The following is a 20,170-nucleotide window of genomic DNA, read 5'->3' on the forward strand; positions in this document are numbered from 1 at the left end:
TCCGCTCCGCCCGGCCGGGCTGCCCAGCCGAGAAGGGCGCCCCTCTCCGCTGCCCCAGCCGCGCGTCCGCGCTGCCACCGCCCGGCCCCCGCGCGGCGCGCCTCGCCTCGCCTCGCCGCATGGCCCGGCCCCGTCCCGCGCGCTGAGAGCCGGGCAGCGCCGCGCGGATCCCGGGGCGCTGCGGGGCGCTGAGCCCAGCGGCCGGGCCCGGTCCCCCGGCGGCTCCCGGAGCCGAGCGGGGCGAGGGGCGGGGGCGAGGAGGAGGAGGAGGAGGAGGAGGAGCAGGGGACCCGCCGCCAGGGACTGGCCGCGCGCTTGCAGCCGACTTTTCGCCAATGGTCCAAAGCGACATGTCCAAGTCGCCTCCCACAGCGGCGGCGGCGGTGGCGCAGGAGATCCAGATGGAGCTGCTGGAGAACGCGGCTCCCGCGGGGGCGCTCGGAGCCGCCGCACAGGTAGCGAGGGCGCCGCGCCTTCTCCTCCCTTTGTGAGCCGCGGGCGCCGCCGCCCGTCCCCGCGCCCGGAGCTCTGGCCTCGCGCCTCCCTCCCGCCTGGGGCTCCGCCGCCGCCGCCTCCCCGCGCCGCTTGCCACCCTCTTCTCCCCTCCCGGCGCCGGGGACCCTGCCCCTTTGCGCCGTTCCCCGGCTTCCATTTTTCTTGGCTTCCGAAAAGCGAGTGGGACAGGGCGGGGGAGACCTGCCGGGCTTCCGAGGCTTCCCCCGGGCGGCCCCGGCCAGCCCTGCTCGCCCCTTCCCGGGAGAGGCACATGGAGAGACATGAACCAGGCGAGCGGACTGGACCTGCTCAAGATCGTGAGTCCGGGTGGGTGGGAGGGGGCTCGGCTTCCCGCAGCGCTTTCCCCCCCGCGGACCCTTCTGGCCGGGCTCTGACCCGGGATGGGCGCGGGGAGGGGGGAAGGGGGGACAGAGGTGGGCGTGGGGGCGTCCTGCCGGGTCTCGGTCTCCCCCGGGCTGCCCTGCCGCCCTCCGCACCTGGGGCTTGACGCTGCCTTCACAGCTCCCCTGTCCTGTCCCCTCCGGCACTTGCCAAGGTTTGCCGGGCCCCTGCTCCTTTCCCTTAAGAAGAGAGCGAGTTGGGGATGAGAAAGTTTTTATTTTTCCATTTCCTCTGAAACATTAGCCATTTCAGGGAACGCCAGGATCCCCCTTGTCTCCGATGAGTATTCGCGGTGGCTGGAAAAATTCAGCTTCGCTGCCGGTTGTGAAATAGGAGATGTCAGTTGTAGGCGTTGGGCAATGATAAGGTGGCTTTTACGTAAGGCTTTGGCTGGTACAGTGTGGATTACAGACACCTCCAGGTGTCAGCGGAAGGAGTCTCTCAACTTTTAGCCTAGCAGGCAAATGACTTCAGCTGTGGGCTGGTTGGCACGCGGTTACATTTCAAGCATGATTTTGGAGAAATGTTTCTTCTTCAGCTAATGATACCGGCTTGTTGATTTCAAGTCTACATTTGCCAGACGGTAAATTGTGGTGAGAGATATATATACGTGTGTGCATGTGTATATATACATGTATATACACACATACATGTACATACATACACTAGAGAGACCATATGTTTTGCTGCTGCTGTTGTCTTCCTAGGTGAGAATGGAGTGCTCTAGATATTCTAATAACTTGTAATAATGGCAGGTCCAGTGGCGTAATAGTCGAGCTTTATTGAACTTTCTTTTACCACTGAGAAGCAAATGTGCTAACTTAAAACACATAACTCAGTTTGACTCAAGATGGGGGAAAAATGTAGAAACCAAGGACGTGTATGATTAAAAGTCCATTTCGTTCGTAGATTTCAGCTAGATTTCTTTAGTCTGCCCTGGGCTGCCTGGTTCACAAGCAGAGTGGGGACATGTATCTAACCGGCTGCATTGCCATCTCGCCTCTGCCAGAGGATATGAATTCTAACCAACACAGTTCACATTTGTTCTAGACTCCTGATTTTATCTAGACACTGGCCACGTTAAATGGGAGTGAAAAATATACTCAGAGATCTCAGTTACTCCAGGATGAAGGTCTTGATGGGGGAAAGCACTTTTAGACCTTCTATTGACTTTGATCTTCCTTGAGGAATTTTTTTTTTTTTTTTTAGAAAAGTTTTTATTCCTATGATAAAAATAGAGTTCCCAAATTCCGGGAGATCAAAGTTAAGGCTGACGTAAAATATGACTGCATTCAGATAAGTGATACTAACTTACTTTGTACTTCACGTAATTAAACAGAATTCAACAAATGTTGATTGTGCAGCTGCAATGTGGAATGATTCTGATGTGAAAAGACACAATTTCTGCCTTCAAAGAACTTATGTTTCAGTAGCTGCAAGTATGACAAATGTATAACAATTGTATGGCTTGGGGCTGTAGGAGACGTACTACGTAGGACCTGGCTTCAAAGAAATAAGGATCATGAATATCCTATTTGAAGTAATCTGTAAGGACTTCATAGACAAGGTGGCATTTGAGAAGATATTTGAAGGATGGGTCAGATTACAACAGAAATTGAGAGTTGGTGGGAAGTCATGCATGAAGCAAAGTAACAGAAGTTAGGAGTCTCCTGGCATATATTTATAACCTCTAGTTTGAAAAGGGTGTGGAAAGGGCAAGATTGGGCATAGTTAGGCATTAAGAGTGACAAGGCAATTTGAGGCCACAGCTTGGAGACTCTGGAACCTTTAATGTTGTGAGCAATAGAGAGCTGTGAACAGGGTTCAAAAACAAAGCTGTGTTGTAGCTTATTGAGAAGATTCACCTGGGAATGTTCTGTAAGACAGTTTGGAGTCTTGAGGAGTCCTGAGGTGCAGCTGCCAGAAGGTCTATTGATAGAATAATTTGGGCAAGAGATAATAAGGCCTAAACTAAAAAGAGGTGAAAAGATAATGAATGACAGGTCTATGCACCAGCCATTTCAAAGATCAACCCACAGGAATTAGCAAGCGATCGCATAGAGGCAGGAGAGAGAGGAGAAAGAGCAGAATGGATTTTATAAGCAGGTAAGAGGTATAAATATTCCACGGCATCAACATTCATCTCTTTGCTTTCTCTGCCTTTCAAAAATGAAAGCAATTTTACTTGAATTGTTTTCATATCACATCCATTATTTGAGGGAAACATTGCCTTGTTTATTTTATATCTAATAAAGCATGGCATCGTAGGGCTGTGGGAAGCTTGGCAAAGCCATCTCTTTTCTTTCTCTGGGCAGAGCAGACCAGCAGTAAAACTGGGTGAGGCAGGAGGCTGTCTAGGGAATCTCTCCCCCCCTCCCTGCCCCCACCCGCCTTTTTTGTGGCACTAAGTAATTCCCAGAATTGCTACATAATTCTACCTAGAAATGGAATTTCTGTTTGCAAATGGAACCACTAAGCGATCATGGGTTTTAAGAATCATTCCACCCACTGCACCTCTGGATTATATTACAAGGTTTGTATGAAGGATGCAAAAGACGTAGATGTGCAACTGCCAATTTGCCTTTTTTGTATCAATAATCCTTCCTAGAGGGATAGAACATGCACACATGTGCCAACCCTCTTTCCTCAGCACACTGTGGTAAACAAAACGGATGTGTTTCTTACGTGAGAAGTGAGGGGCAATCTAACTGCAAATTCCTGAAAGTTCTGATTTTTGAAAGAAAATTGCATTGCTTTTTAGGTAAACTGTTGAACAGTTTCAGTGTGAACTTGGACACAGGTGGCCTCCAATGTCAAGGTGCTAACGTAGAACCCTCTCCCTAAGCTCCAGATCTGCACTGTCTATGACAGTAGCCACTAGTAGCTTGTGGCTTCTAGTACTTGACATGTGGCTAATTGACATCATCATTAGTCAATTTTAGATTGATTACATGTTGAAACGAGACTATTTTGGATATATTCGGTTACAGCAAATGCATTGTTACAGTTCATTTCACCTGTTGCTGTTTTACCTTTTTAGTGTGGCTACTAGAAAATTTCAGTGACATGTGTGACTCATTTTTTTTGGGACAGCATTACTGTAAAGTATGGAAATGATAATTCTCTGGGGGAGTTGAATAGCTCCTGTATGAAAGCCAGCTGGCTGGGAAGCAGGTGACAAGGATTGAGAATTAGGATGGTGACAGAGAGATTATGGAAGAGAAACAAGAGCAGTATTTCAGCAATTTTAGGCCTCAAAGAGATTGTAAACCGGCACCTCCAGTCACACCTGAAAATGAACAGACAGTAACCAGAGGGCCTGTTTGTTTTGCTCCTAGCAACAGATCCACCCCAGCTGAGTTTGCCAGATGCTTTTCAAGCACGTTGTCGTCATACAGCCTGGTGATGGCAACATCCCGAATGGCTGTAGCGAGGAGCTTTATCAAAAAGGAGCAGCGATGGTTTTCCCGCAGCTCTTGAACCGAATCAACACTGTTTTCCCAAAACATTCTTAGGTCTGTGGTACAAGTTAGCCTTCTGCGGTCTCCAAAGTTAGTGGTCATGGGTCCTGTGCTTTATGTTTTGCTGAAACCTTCACTCCTAACCACACTGTTAATTTCCTTCCGAGTGGTATTTTCGTTCTGGTGTTGCATGGGAGAAATTTACAAACGTCCCAATCAGAATTTCCAAGTGTTTTAGAATTTGAAATATTATATCTGAGTGATTTGAGGTTTAGTTCTGGTAGTGTTATTCTTTTTGTATTCCATTTTTCTGTGCAGATTTAGTTTACCTGTTGCTGTACTTAATTCCTTTGAGTTGTACAGTATGTCGCCTTGGTCGTTTCAGGAGAAGCTCAGCAAAATATGTTAACCCTATAGGGGCTCCTGGCACCCTTCGGTGTTGTCAGTGTTGTAAGTGTAGGACATGCCTACATCCTACAAACAGTGTGTGTCAAACACCATGTATTACTCCCACAACGAGAGAGAGAAAAAGATTAGTTATGACACCCCTTAAAGTAACTGGGCCTGTCTCACAGATCTTTCTAAGCCTGGCAGGAGGTAGACTAAGAAGAAGGCACCGGTTGCCCTGGCTGCCCCTGGTCCTCCCTCCCTGTGTACCTCCTCCCTGGGCAGATCTCTGTCTCCTAGCCTCATCTCTTTTCCCTCTTCTGCCTGCCAGCGCCCCCCTCTCCCCAGAAAAAAACCTCTATTTATGTGGCCTCTTAATTCCTTTTTGCTTTTGTGTCAATGGATCCATATAAAAAGCAACTTACCATTTCTCCCTTTTCCAGAAAGGTCATCTCAGCTACTTCTTGCCTACTAAGGGATCTGACATCCTCGTTCACACTAAGCTATTGATAAATGAGGAGATTTGAAGTATGATTTCTGTCTAGATAGCTTTGGCTTTGTTTGCTTTGGGCCATAAGATGAGGAAAGTCTGACATCCAAAGGGATAAACATTAATGAATGCAAATTGAGAGGGACAGAAATTAATTTTAGGCATCACCGTTATGCTCACAGTGTAATTCGTGGGTGGGAGAACTGTCACCATAACCGTCAAAGCCCAGAAGCCACATCATTCTTAAAGTTGTCCTCAGGGGCTGCCAAGACAACTTTGTGTGCACTGCTGAAATTTCCAGATAACTGACAACTTCTGTAATTAACTACTACTGTCTCCTTCAATCATACGGAAATTAGATTTTAATTACCTATGAAAACCTGAACATTTATTTGCTGATTTTAAAACTAGAGTCCAATTAAAACTATTTAGTGTCAAAGAAGATATTCATTCATACTAAGCTGATATTAACATCATTAAATTTTTCATATTGTCTTAATAAGTCATTAATATATTTGTGGAAATTTCTTAATTTTTTTTTTTCCTAGTTTCTGAAATCTTGCTTAGCTTGGTTGGTATTTTAGGAAAACTAAAGGAATTTAAATATATGTGGGTTGTTTTTTTTTTTTGCCTTTTTACTATGGTGCATAATTTTTTTTTCATTAAGCTTCATACAGCTAATAGGTAATGAATGGAAATTAGTGACTTTTCAGACTGTTCCAAAAAGTATTTAGGGGCCTGCATGTGTTAGGGAGAATCAGTGGGTGACAACTTGCACTCTGGCCAAGTCCCCTTTGGTGTGTCCCTTTTCCTTCCTGTAACCCTGGCTGCACTAATGGTTAACTGTTTCAGATATTGGTGATTCATATATTTTGATATTGCTAAAAAACATTTAGAATTTTTTTAATGAAAGCTGCATTTGAAGTAGCAAATTAACCAAGAAAACAATACTTTTTTTTTTTTTTTTTTTCAAATTTAGCTAAATATTTGAACACTTAGTCTTACCTATCTTTTTCCATTTGGGAGAGGTTTGACCCTCATTTATTTATTTTTTAATTCCTTCAAATGAAATAGTCTAGTCCTTATTTTCAAGGATTTAAAGTAACTGGAAAACAAATCATTTCAGAAAGATGGGCTTAATTTTAAATATACATTAGATGAAGGAAAACTTAATTTTGTGATGGCAATATAAATTTTCACTGAGGTTTTTAAAAGTACATAAAAATGGACTATTAGCTTTTTAAACATGCTTTAAATTTTTTGTCTTGATCCTGGATATTGTTATAAAAAAATAACTAGTTATTGAGTGGTCAGTCTACAGTATTTTTTAAAAAAAGACTTCTGAAATTACTGCTGAAATTAGTAAAATAGAACAGAGATATAATTAAGCATATCTATTTTGTCTTTTAATATATATGGTGGATTAGGATTTTCTATAATATTAAGGCATGAACAAGTTAATACTTAAATTTATGAGGAATGATATATTGAAAGTGATTGAAAGACAATATATTTTTCTCAACAGTATCACCAATTTGCCTGCAATTCAGTGTGCCTCTTTTTTTTAATATGTAAACTGTTTTAGTACAGTTGGAAACTAATAATTCCATCATTGCCTATATATTGCATAGGTAGCAAAGTATGCCTGAAATAATGTTTATGAACAGTATTTCCGGGGGCTTGGAAAAATTAATGTGAATTTATAAATGTGTCCAACTGCTTATAGAGAGCAACAGCCTCCATGGGGGCTGAATGTCATCAACATTGTGTGGGTCTCACAGTGCCTGGTGTGCAGTTGTGAGCAGCCACGAAAAAGCTTACATACCCAAGCAGCTGAAGAGTAAAACATTTGCCATTCAAAAGCTGAAATAAAACAATGATAGAGTTGAGTTGCCCAGGCACTCTTTTCCACCTATTAAAAGATGGTACTGGAAGGAAACATGATCTTGGGATAAGATTTTATGTCTTTGTTCTCAAAGATTATTTATGCTCCTTACAAAGGTAAATGGTGTATTTAACATAGACTCCCTCTACGTCCCCAAAGAAATACATTAGGCCTTAAAAATACTTTCAAAGTAGTAAGTATTTTTCCATATGGAGTAATGTACATTTTTTTTCCAAAACTTGCAGGAGATTTTCATACTTTATAATAGCCTCCTTAGGCCTTGGAAGACACATCTGTCCAAACCTTTACATAATAATTGGAAAAGGAAGAACATTGTTAAAAGAATGTTACTTTTCAACAGTTTATGGAATAATGTTTACATAAGTAAGAAGAATAAGCTGTTAAGTGAGGAAAACCTTGTATGTTACATTATGAAAGCCCAGTGTAGCCTTCTTGCCTTTTACGAAGTTGAGAGTTAATTAAATGCCATGGAAACACATTTGTATTATATAAATCCCTTAGATTTATTTGACAAGAACAAACATATTTAAGAAAATTCTTTGCTTTAAGATTATACCACCCGCTCACTGATTGCAAATTCATCTAAATTACTCATAACGCAAATGTTTGTAATAGAGTTCAGCTTGCCTAAGTGCCGCATATATTATGGTTTATAAGATATTTTTATTTTAATGGAAACCATGTGAATACAGAAAGCATAATCAAGTAGCATTTTCAAAACCTGAACATGGCGATTTAAAAAAGTAAATTTTGTAAATTCTAATAATCAGATGAAATCTCTGTGAGCCTAATAATTCTCAAGTTACTATAAACTTTGGTACAATTTGTCCCCACACTGTCCAAATCTCATGTAGATATCACTTTTTTGTATATTATTTTGAACTCTTACACCAAGTGCTATAAATACATTATTTTATCTCATACTTAAAACAACCCTGTAAGATATTATTTCATTTAATACTTAACCCCATTTTAAAGATGAGAAGACCGATGCTTGAAAACTTTTAAGAAATTTTCTCAAGGTCGACCATAGAGTCCAACCTATGTACTATATTTAACTCTAATGCTCAGTGTTCAGCCATTTTGTACTTATATTTTAATGTTTAATGTTTGCAATCACTGTAGCTGTTCTTAGAATTAAACATAGATGGATGCATATTCTTAGAGCTCTGAATGTAAACTGTAGATAGAAAAAGCAAGTTCATTTTTGTAGATATATTCATAGTTGGCCTAATCCTGTTGTTGAAACAAATCATCTTACCTTTAATATACTGTTCTTTTTTTTTTTTTTTTTTTTGAGACAGAGTGTCACTTTGTTGCCCGGGCTAGAGTGAGTGCCGTGGCATCAGCCTAGCTCACAGCAACCTCAGACTCCTGGGCTTAAGCGATCCTACTGCCTCAGCCTCCCTAGTAGCTGGGACTACAGGCACGAGCCACCATGCCCGGCTAATTTTTTTGTATATATATTTTTAGTTGGCCAGATAATTTCTTTCTATTTTTAGTAGAGACGGGGTCTCACTCTTGCTCAGGCTGGTCTCGAACTCCTGACCTCGAGCGATCCACCCGCCTCGGCCTCCCAGAGCTAGGATTACAGGCGTGAGCCACCGCGCCCGGCCAATATACTGTTCTTAAATGCTTATTTTTTAAATGGCTTTGTCTTTAGAAGCTGTTGCTTCTTGATTGCTAACGTATTTACAGACAGCCTACATTGTTTTAATTTAACTAGTTGTTAAATGCTTTGTCTAGAAACCTCTCTTTCCTACATACTGATTTCAGATACATTTTTGTGGTTCCACCAATATAAACGTTCTAATGGTGCTCAGATGATGGCAACTTATTACTTGTTTTAGTCTTTGACATTTTCTACAACTAAGCCTAGATTCCTGAGAAAGGATCTAATAATAATCTCATTTGTCTTTTTTTTTTGTAGTCATATGGAAAAGGCGCTAGAAGGAAAAACAGATTTAAAGGCTCGGATGGAAGCACTTCGTCTGACACTACCTCAAATAGTTTCGTTCGGCAGGTAAGGGAGTGCTTCAATTTATGGCTTTGAGAAGTATATTAAAATGAAGATAGTTTTTTTTTTTTTAAAGGTGGTTTTTCACCCTCATCTTATGCTTTTATATAGTATTATTGTACTTTTATTTGAAGTGAAAATTGTACAGTTTAATGTCATAGTTAAAATATTTTCATTTTAATTGAGACCGTGAGTAATAATTATACTCTTCCCTGGCAAATTGGGGAAAGACACATGTAGAATTCATTATGGAGAATTTCTTCATAACAGAATGAGAACAAACTCCAGCAGAAATGATGATGGGTTTGGGGTTTTTTATGTTCTTTTTGGTAGGGTTGGCGGGTTGGTGATGCATCCGTATCCCCAGCTCTGAAGTTGAGATACCGACGTTCCTCTAGCTTGAGTTTTCTTCTTCCCACTTTGGGCTTGAGTTGAAAACGAGAAAATTATTCTTGGTCTTGAAATGGTTGGGGCTACTGAGATTCAATAGAGAAGGCCATCTCTTTGGGACATAGTTTTTCCAGGCAGTGTCGGCCACCCTAACATGTAAACATGCTTATGTTTGGTGACACAAAGGACGTCAGTTAGCAGAGGAAGCATATAGACAGCTAGAGCTCTGAGGGTTATGTTGTATGCTGACAATAAAGTCTCATCAGGTGTGGGTGAGCATGTGTCTTCCTCTAACCCCTCTCAATGGGGTGGAAAATGGTGGTGGTGGGAGAAGTGCTAGAGAGAACCTGCTTTCCTGGCTGAGGGACGACCAGTGTCTGGTCAGTGCTGTCATAGGTAATCTCTTGTCAGTGACAGTGCACTCATTACAATGGTGGTTGTCAACTAGAGAAGCTGCCCCTTTTGGATGCCAGTTCTCTCCATCACCTCTTCATCATGGCCCTGGGTTCTGCCTGCATCAGTGGGGATTTCTGTCTGGTCTGGTTGCTGCCTCCTTACACTGTCCTTATACAGACAGAGGGTGGTCCCTCTCCAGCCATCAGTAACCCCGTTGCAACGTCTGAGTATGTCACCAATACATCCCAGTAACCTTTAGGCAACTGGAAGAATTGTGGGCCTGGTCTATGCCCATTGGGATTTGTGGTTGTGGGAGTTGATTAAGAAGGGGTGGGGCTTTTTTGCTAAAAAAAAAAACCCTTTACAAAGAAAGAAGAAGCTGAAGCCGAGTGAGGCCCAGCCCCGGAGCAATGTTCTGATGCTGTCAGCAGGAGCTGGGAAGGCTGTTGGAGGAGCCGAAGGTGTGTGTGTTGGTCTGATGGTATCGTGGGCAGAATGCAAGCATGGCGGCCTGGGGAGGAATTGGAGGGCCTTGGGACATGGTGAGTCTTAGGCGAGTCAGTTAAAGGAAAGTTACCCAAGGCCTTTTCCATTTCAAGCATGCATGTTTATTCTGCCTCTGGGACAAGGAGATTGAATGTGGAGAGCTAGAATCCACAATTCTGAGCTATCAAATCGGTGCTGAATGTTGCAGGACCTGAAGCAAAAAAACACACACACACACACACAACAAGCTTCTTAGTGTGCGTTATAGCTGTAGCAAAGCTACAATGCCAAGCAACTTGTTGAAACTGCACGAAAACAAAAACTGATATGTTTCATGTGAACAAGACATAGTGAATAGAAATGAATAGTATAAAACTCCATGTTGCTCATTTAAACCCAGTAAAAACATCCTGTAAAGGCAATTGTTGGACCTCATTTTCCAACTGCTTCTTTGGCTATGAATTCCTCTTTCATAGAGTTTTGAGAACTCAGTTCACAAGTTGAAGGAAGGCATTACCCCACTGCATATAAATTAACTGGAATTTGTTTTTCCACGTGATAATTTTTTTCATATTGTGTTCTTAGTAATGTACGTGTGCTTGAAACACATTATAAATGCTAACGAGAGCTGTTAAACTATTTAGTTTAGATTTAGATATATATTGCCAAAACATGCATGAGCATGTAAAAAGGCAAAAGAAAACTTATCCCAAAGGGTAAATATAACCGTCCTCCTAGCGTCTCAGAGGGATGAGATGCTTGCTGTGGTGTGGATTTGGGGGTGGTGGTTACCCCAGCAGTTCATCAAAAACCCTGAAGTACCAGCTTGTGTCTCTCACAGAAAATGAAGTGTCTTTGGCAAGAATTCTGAGTTAAAAGTTGTATTTTTTCCTTTGGTAATTTATTCTGTTAAAACAACATTCATATTTTGCTGCCATTTGAAAGTAAGCAAATGAGATAACTAGATATTTGGTAGAAATGGTTTCCTGAGAGTGTTTGTGGAAATGCATGGCAGATAGTAACAAGAGGCATGTTAGATTATTAAATAATTTGAAAGAACACCTTTTGCATGTGTTTTTACCATAAGTGGATGTTCTGTTAAACAAGTGACTTATCTCAATATATTTTACTTACCTGTCTGTGGCTAGGAAACATATATAATTGGTCAAAAGGTATTTGGTTAATATAACTGGGCTCTATTTAGGAATATCTCACAATTAGATTCTACTAATGCCATTCAATTAAAAATAATTTCTATATAATTTTGGAAACCTTAGAATTATATTTTTATAAATGGTATATTATTTGTAAGGACTTTTAAAACTGAGAAACGTGAGGTACACTTTTAGATAGTCTTCATAATGCTGAAATTTAAAAGTTTTAGAGGTTGAAACTGTGATCATTTTACATAAAAGGAAGGAATGAAGAACTTTTATTTTATTTTACTTTCTTAGTAACTGGGAGAATATCAGACAGATTGTTGTGGACTGAATTGTGCCCCCTCCCCTCAAATTCCTATTTAGAAGCCCTAAACACCCAGTGTGAGTGTATTGGGAGATAGGGCATCTGGGAAGTGATTAAGGTTAAACGAAGACATAAGGGTGGAACCCTAATTCAATAGGACTATCGTCCCTATAAGAGGACAAAGGGACCACAGGGATGTGTGCACACAGAGGAGAGGCTGTGTGAGAACACAGTGAGAAGTCACCCATTTGCAAGCCAAGGAGAGAGGCCTCACCAGAAACCAGCCCTTTTGACACCCTGATCTTGGACTTTCAACCTCCAGAGCTGTGAGGAAATTAATTTCTGTGGTTTAAGCCACCCTGGGGTACTCTGTATGGCAGCTCCAGCAGACTAGTAGAGATTTATATATAATTAGGCTTGAAACTAGGCCTTCAAAAATAAACCTTCTTAATTTTTTGAGGAAACTTCAAACTGTTTTCCTTAATGGCGGTGGTAATGTACTTTTCCGCTACTTGGGGGTATACATCCGAAGGAAATGAGATCAGTATTTTGAAGAGATATCTGCACTCTCAAGTTCATCGCTCCATTATTCATAATAGCCAAGATATGGAAATGAGTGAAGTGCCCATTGGCAGATGAATAGATAAGAAAATGTGGTACAGATACGTTCAGTGGAATATCATTCAGCCTTAAAAAAGGAAATCCTTTGCAACAACATGAATAAAACCAAAGGACATTATGCTAAGTGAGATAGTGAGATAAGACACAGAAGCATAAGAACTGTATAGTATCACTTGTATATAGAATCTTTAAAAAAAAAAAAAAAAAAAAAGTAAGGCAAACTCACAGAAACAGTAGAATGGTGGCTGCCAGGGGCTGGGAGTTGGGGAAATGGGGGGAGGTGTTGGTCAAAGAGTACAAACTTTCAGATGTAACATGATGAAGTTATTGAGGATCTAACGTACAGCATGGTGAATATGGTTAATATTGCACTGTCTACTTGAAATTGGTGAAGAGAGTAGATCTTAATCGTTCTCACAAAAAGATGATAATGTGTTAATTAACTTGGTCGTGGTAATCATTTCCCTGCATATATGTATCTCAAATCATCATATGGTGCAGTTGAAATATAAAGTTTCATTTCTCAGTTATACCTCAATGAAACGGAAAATAAATAAATTTTAAAACCACTTCTTATTGATCATGTTAACAGATTTGCCAAAAAGTACAAAAATCATGTGTTCAGTGTGAGTTTTCCTCAGAAAGCCAACACACCTGTGGAAGCACCACCCAGATGTTCCCTGTGTCCTTACTAAAGATGAGCACTGTCCTTACTCTGACACCATACATTTGTTTTACCTGTTTTTGAAGTTTTATATAAATGGAATCATTTTGTGTCTGAATTCTTTCAATCATACGATTGTTATATTCGTCTGCGTATGTTTTGGTAATTGGTCGGATTTTCTTTGCCGTACAGACAGCATTCCATTGTATGGATATACCACAGTTGATTTATGGGCTCTGCTGTTGGTAGACATTGGGTTGTTTCCAATTGGGGTTATTGAGCTTCATGCTCGTATACACATCCTTGTTACGTACCTTGGTACACGTAAGTATATGCATTTTTCTTCAATAAATGGAATGCCGGGTAATATATGCATATGCTCAACAAAAGTAAACACTGTGCAACAGCATTCCAATGTGGTTGTACCAATTTACACTCCCACAAGCAGTGCATGACGGTTTCAGTTGTTTCATATCCTTGCCAACACGTGGCATTGTCTATCTTTTTATTTTAACAATCTTATGACAGTGTAAGTGGTAGGTCATTATAGTATTAGTATCCATTTTCCTGATAACTAAGCCACAAATTACCTGTGACTGGACTGAAGGATTATATTATGTACATAATCTGAAAGATCCTATGCAAGTATTTTATCACTTTTTGAGATAAATACCTCATTAGTCATATTAAGTCTTTAGCCATTTGATTAAAGTTATAACTGTTCATTGAAATATGTTGAAATACATTCCAATATATTAAAACATCAGCATGAAGAAAGCCTACAAGTAAAAGGATAAAAAGCATTTATCCATGGTTTTATTTTTCTAGACTTTTAGTTATATATTTTTAGTAAACTTTTATGGTGCTCTAAGTTAACTTATTCTTTAAGGAGAATCATTAGTCTTAAGGAAAATTTGTTCGTAGATACATTTCTGTGTTAGGCCCTGAAGCAGGACAGCATCTACCATGAAAGAATTTTTGTAGTCATAGATGAAGGTTCCATCTTGTCAATTAACCAGTTCACTATTAGTTAACCAATTAACCAGTCTTCTGGCCCTTGATGTCATCAACCTATTTGGATTCAGTAGTATTTCCAAGATGGGGACTGGGGAATGATGTCCCTCACGAAGTGGATTGTCCTCAGAACATCAGCTCCATGTTGGAGTTTGAGATTTGGGCTGAGTTTTGGTCAGGATGGCTCCTGTCCACAGGGGTTGTTGGCTGCAAGTTGGCAGACATTGGTGGCATTTCCCATGGGCTGTGGGCAATGAGGTTGCTGTTGGTTCTCCTCTGTATAAACTCACTGTAAAGTGATGGACTAGCTCATCTTCTATAGTATATCAAAAATTTCACAGATAGAACTTACTCTTCCTTGCAGTTTCTTAAAGCAGTAATTAGAACAAAAGTTACTTGTCATTTATTTGACTTTTAAATTTTCATTTATGTCACAGATAAAATGTTACCTATATGCAATATATGTTCACTATATACTGAACTTATACTTTGCATATTTATATTTTATGTAAATTATGTTACAAGATTTATTTAAAATGGTGTTCTTCGAGAAGCAGGGTAGTGGTTAAGTGCTGGGACTCTGAAGTCAGGCTACAGGAGTCTGAATCCTGGCTCTGCTATTTATTGGCCTTTAGATGAGTAACTTAATCTTTCTGCACCTCAGCGTTTTCATCTGGAAAATAGTGCTTATTTCAAAAGTTAGTTGTAGGGATTATGGGCGTTAAAACTTGTAAAAGTTCTAAATTGCTTAGAACGGTACCAAGTAAGCACTATTTAAGAGTTGATTACTATTATTTATACATATTATTGCCTATTTGGAACAGGAGTTAAAACCTGAATAAGAAACAGACCATAACAGAGGAAATAACAGTCAACATTTATCAAATGCTTGCCGTATGTTCTATCTGTATCTCCGTCTTACACATGCGAAAATTGAGACAGAGGCAGTTAAACTTTTCCACATTCGCGTGATAAGTAAGTTTGGAGTCAGAACTTGAATCCAGGTGTCTGATTCCAGATTTTTTTCTTTTACTGGCTATGCTCTACTCCCTTGTAGGAAAAGGACATGAATAACTGAAAATCAATAACAAATGTTTAATTCTTTCAGCTAAGGAAGGCATGTAGAAAGATTGCTACCAGTGCTTCAAGGATGAATGCTTGCAAACACACAAAGTTATTCTTGCTTGTAACTTCCTTCCTTATAGGAAAGTTGAGGATGTCTTCATCATTGCAGATTTTCACTAGGCATCATGATTTTACAAACGTCAGTATCATTACCTTCTCTCATCAAAAGTTGCTCAAATTCCCAGTTTGTGTTACTGTTTTGGCATCATACCCCACCACTATTGTTGGTAATGAGACGTAGAATTGGTATTGGAAGCGTGTTTATTTTTTCCTTCCTCTCAGAAAAGTCATAGGAACATAAATTTTGGGAATTCTGAAAGTCCTTTTTTTTTTTTTTTTTTAAATAAACAGAAATGGACTCAAGTATGAATCACCTCTTTTGAGGTTTGACTGAGGCTGATGTGGGCCCGTGAATCATCCCTATTGGGAATCTGGATAAAGTTAAGCAGATAGACAGCACCTGGTTTTGCATTAGGCCCCTTTAAAAACTGTGGCTGTGTTCATTGGGGTTTTGCTTTGTAAACAGTCATTATAATTTTAATTCATGAAGAGGCAGAAAGTGTCAAACATGACTTGTAGGCACTGTGATTAGAATGAATGAATGACTATGGTTTAAATTGCTTCTATACTAAAAGTTATTTAATATATAAAGCTATGGTTATCTTGGACTTGTTATTAAGATAATTGTAGCTAACATAGGTTGTCTTTGATTCCAGGACAAATTCTTTGTATTCTTTGGCTGTGTTGGTAACAGGTGCATGAGTGAGACTTCATTTATCATGAGAAGAAACCTGGAAAAGCTATGATTCTTAAAACCCTTTGCATTTAGTGTCTTGCATTAATTTATAGTCTGTTAAGTGAATTAATTTGTTACATAACTCAGCTCTTTCCTCCCAACTTCATCAAAGGAAAGAAAAAAAATCCCTAAGGTCTGTTGTCTTAAAAGCAAGGGGAAAATAAAAAGTAGTTTATTTTAGCACCAGAACCTAAGTGGGTAAATGCATCTACTAGAAGAAAAATAGGTGGATAGGAGTAACAAGGCCTGCCTGGCATGGACGGGTAGGACATTTGTGCTGTTCTTTTTGAGAGATTGTGCAAGAACTGCTAACTGTATAAATTCTTTGATACTGCCAAGGTCAGGGAAAACTATGTACATGTGCAAATAAGAACTGGTCATCAAAGTTAAAGCAACTTGGATGGGGGATGGGTGAAGGAGGCAGTGTTAGTGGCTGTAACTGCTTATTTGGCACAGTTCTGTTCTCTCTCATTCTTTTTCTCTCTCATTCCCTCCCTCCCTATTTTTTCTTTTTCTTTCTTTTTTTTTTTTTTTAACTTTTTCATTTTCTTAAAGACATGTGTTGTCCCTGGCTACATTTATGTACCTGGCAGCATTCCTAAGATGAACACCAAATGCTAAGGGGCTGACTGCCAGTTTTGCATGGCCATTTCCATTCCGAGTTCTACTATATATACGCCTCCCCATCTACGGCCGGGACTCCCCAACTCTTCACACTGGTTTTTGTACTGACTGGTGTCCTCTGTGCAGAAAGCCAAGGGCCTTAGAAATCAACTGCTCCTCTTGGAATTTTCAAGTGCCATTTTTCTTTGGGGTTCAGCGGGGAAGAGCTCTGCAAATGATCTGGGATTTTTGCTCACCAACATATGTTGTGGTTGTAACGACATAATCCTGTAGCTCCTAACAGCTTCCAAAATACAAATCAGGATGACAAAACGGAATGAACCAAATATTTAACAGAAGGTTGCATGACACTTTCAGAACATGGTATTCTAAACACATTCCATCGTCTCTCAGTACCGTGTTCTCGGTGCTGCTTTCTTGGACCTTTTATATTAGTGCAGATTGGCTTTAAATACGAATGATTAATCACAGAGACACGCAGCCTATTTTTTTTTAGTTTTGTTTTGCAAAGACAGATTAAACTGCGATAATGATTACAGACTCCAGGCCTGCGTAGACTGGTATGTTTAAGGTCGGGATAAATCTTTCAGCCCTTAAATACTGGCTTGTTGCCTTGTTATGCTGTATCCGTCACAAACATATCTATAAATAATAATGCAATAGATTTATTGCCACTGAGATTTCCTATAAATATCTTCCTATCTTATTAGGCATTCACTTAGATTTTGTGAATGGCAGAATCTGTTTTGTGTCTCCTTAAGAATGCTTGTTAAATATATCGGTGTAAAAATATTGACGTTTTTCATAAAGAAGTCCCTTGTTTTTTCTATGGGATAAGCCTATGTACTATTAAGAACATTTTACTTTTTTCTTTTGAGAAGATATATGTACTTTAGAAAGTATTAAAACAAAATTCAGACTTTTTATTTCAACATATAATTAGTTTTTAACATGTCTAGTTGAACATAATTTTTGAGGGAGGACAAGGATTTGATTATATAAGAAATCATCTTTATCCTCAGTCATTTTTATGCATTTGGAACACCTACTCCAAGTAGGTTGATTAAGGTCTCAAATTATTAAGATAATTTGTGGATAGAAACTTTTTATATTTCTTTTTCCACTGAGATAAACATACCGTTTTAAAAACCAAGAGTTATTTCTGCAGGTGTTTTTATTTTCTTAGACTCTCAGATGTGTTTTAAATTATATTTTCCACTATGCCCCATTTTCTTTTCTTTTTATTCCTCTTCTGTTTGGCTAAGCCATGCAAAGTCTTAGAAGTCACAAACTGAATTAACCCCACTAGTTTAACTGAAAATTTATCCTGACCATCTAAGATGGAGTAAGTAGTATGACTAGGAAAATAGTTTCATTAAACACTGAATTTGTGAAAAGTATATGTTTCAGTTGAACACTAAACTTTTAGGAGTACTACTAAAGATCACTTACTTAGTTTAAAGTTAATTATTCATGTGTCTCGTGTCTGCACAGGCTTTGTACCTAAGGTAGGAGTCTAGTATGCTCAAGGGATAGCTCCCTCTTCCCGATTCTGTCTTTCCTAGACGCAAATATTGGCAGCTTCTTGTATTATTGATTAATTTCTGGAAATCTACATTTGATGATTATCACATGCTGGAGAAGGCATTTTTGAGATTTTGGCTCACGTCTCACAAATATTTGCTATGGTTTACTTCAACAAATAAGTATTCCAATTTTTATCTCATCCTTAGTTCACATTTGTGACCAAGACTGGATGTTTATTACAAAGACCCCAAGTGGGGGGAAAAGGCAATGAGCCCCCCACACCTTTCAGAGCTGATGCTTCCATTCACCATCTGTTCATTACAGAGTTTGAGGATAAAAGAGGAGGAAGAAAACGGGAAGGCAACCACAGGAGGATGGGAGCACCTTTGTAGCGTCTTCCATTGACTTATATTGGGGAAAATGTAGTTAAAGCTCTTCAGGAAGTCCCCGTACCCTGCTGTCATCTCACCAGTCTGTGTCATCCCTTCAATACTGCCATCGAGTTTTAGAGAATTGCCTTGGCTTAGGGCTTTACATGTCCATTAGTATTTTCTTATGTCCTTAGTATATGTGGAAAAGTTCCAAGCTCTATTCCTCCTGTTCTTTTACACCTGGCAACAGGAGAGCATGGAAACAATGTGGTCATTTGGACTTTGGACAGGACACTTTGCCCGGACCCTGCTTTCTCCTTATGTTCTAGCGAGAGTTTGGACATTGTGACTTCACCAGCTTTTCTTTCTTGGCAGGTGTTATCTTCTCTGAGCCAGGGGTCTTCTTTTCTGTGCAGAGGTAACCTTGACGCTTACCCATTCATGACTCCCATTTTCATTGCCATGCAAAGATTTGTTGATTTCTCTTTGGTTCAGGTGTTGTACCTGAAAGTTGGAAAATGGCCAATCTTTCTTTTTTTTTAACAACACCCCTCTCCCCACCCCCAAAAAGCAAACTTTGAATTTGAAAGAAAGGTAACATAGATGGTGTATTAATTTGCTAGGGCTGTGTAACAAAGTAACACACACTGGGTGGCTTGAAGGACAGAAATTTATCATCTCAGAGTTCTGGAAGCTGAAGGTCTGAAATCAAGGTGTGGGCAGAGTTGGTTCCTTCTGAGGGTTGTGAGGGAAGGATCTGTTCCAGGCCTTTCTCCTTGGCTTGGAGACGGCCATCTTCATGTTCACATGGTATTCTCCCTGCTGTGTGTCTGTCTCCAACTTTCCCCTTTGTATAAGGGCAGCAGTCCTATTGGATTAGGGCCCACCCTAATGACTTCACTTTAACTTGATTACTCCTATAAAGATCCTATGTCCAAGTCACATTATGAGATACTAGGGGTTAGGTCTCCAACACATGAATTTTAGGGGTGACACAGTTCAACCCATAATGGTGACTCTGTTATAACCGGCTTCATATATAACATTTCTTTCCTTTTCACTTAAGTGCTTAACATGTAAGTTTCAACTTACACTAGAAAGCATTGAACCAAAAAGCCAGTATGGATCAGAAAGACAGAAAAATGTCTTTTGCTAGAGTAAAAAAGGAAGAAAATGGTGCATTTTTCCCCCATGTGTTTTAATATAATTCATATAGAAATGGAATAACTTCATATATTTTTGTAATCAACCTAAAGATCAGCCACTATTAAGAACCCACTTTAGTTTTCTTTATCATATGGATTTTTATTCAGATTATTCAGTTTCTCCAAAGTATAAAATCTCTTCCTAAGGCCCTGATAATTTCTAGCTAATGACATGTCACAGATTTATAAAATGTTTAAGAGACTTGGGTCGTTTAAAGATTAAATTTATCTGTATAACCTAGAATTTTGTTCATTCTTCAGCATAATTCTTCTGTTGGGTAAAATACACATAAACTGTCACATATATACAAAAGATGGATAGTTCATTT

General features: G+C 39.7%; 1 protein-coding gene across 3 annotated transcripts in view; it reads left to right on the forward strand.

Moving 5' to 3' along the window:
* The first annotated feature begins 282 nt into the window (after window positions 1-282).
* CACNB2 (calcium voltage-gated channel auxiliary subunit beta 2) overlaps window positions 283-20,170 on the forward strand; it is a 303,538-nt gene continuing 283,650 nt past the window's right edge. The window contains exons 1-2 of one of the 3 annotated variants that reach the window (XM_045534272.1): window positions 283-455; window positions 9,072-9,164. In XM_045534272.1, coding sequence (XP_045390228.1) covers window positions 336-455; window positions 9,072-9,164 — 213 coding nt within the window. In that variant the 5' untranslated portion in view covers window positions 283-335. Of the gene's footprint in view, window positions 456-577; window positions 813-9,071; window positions 9,165-20,170 lie in introns of those variants that run through there. The other 2 variants (XM_045534288.1, XM_045534281.1) reach the window with 2 other exon arrangements.

The sequence above is a fragment of the Lemur catta genome, chromosome 1 (genome assembly GCF_020740605.2).
Source record: "Lemur catta isolate mLemCat1 chromosome 1, mLemCat1.pri, whole genome shotgun sequence".
NCBI lineage: Eukaryota > Metazoa > Chordata > Mammalia > Primates > Lemuridae > Lemur > Lemur catta.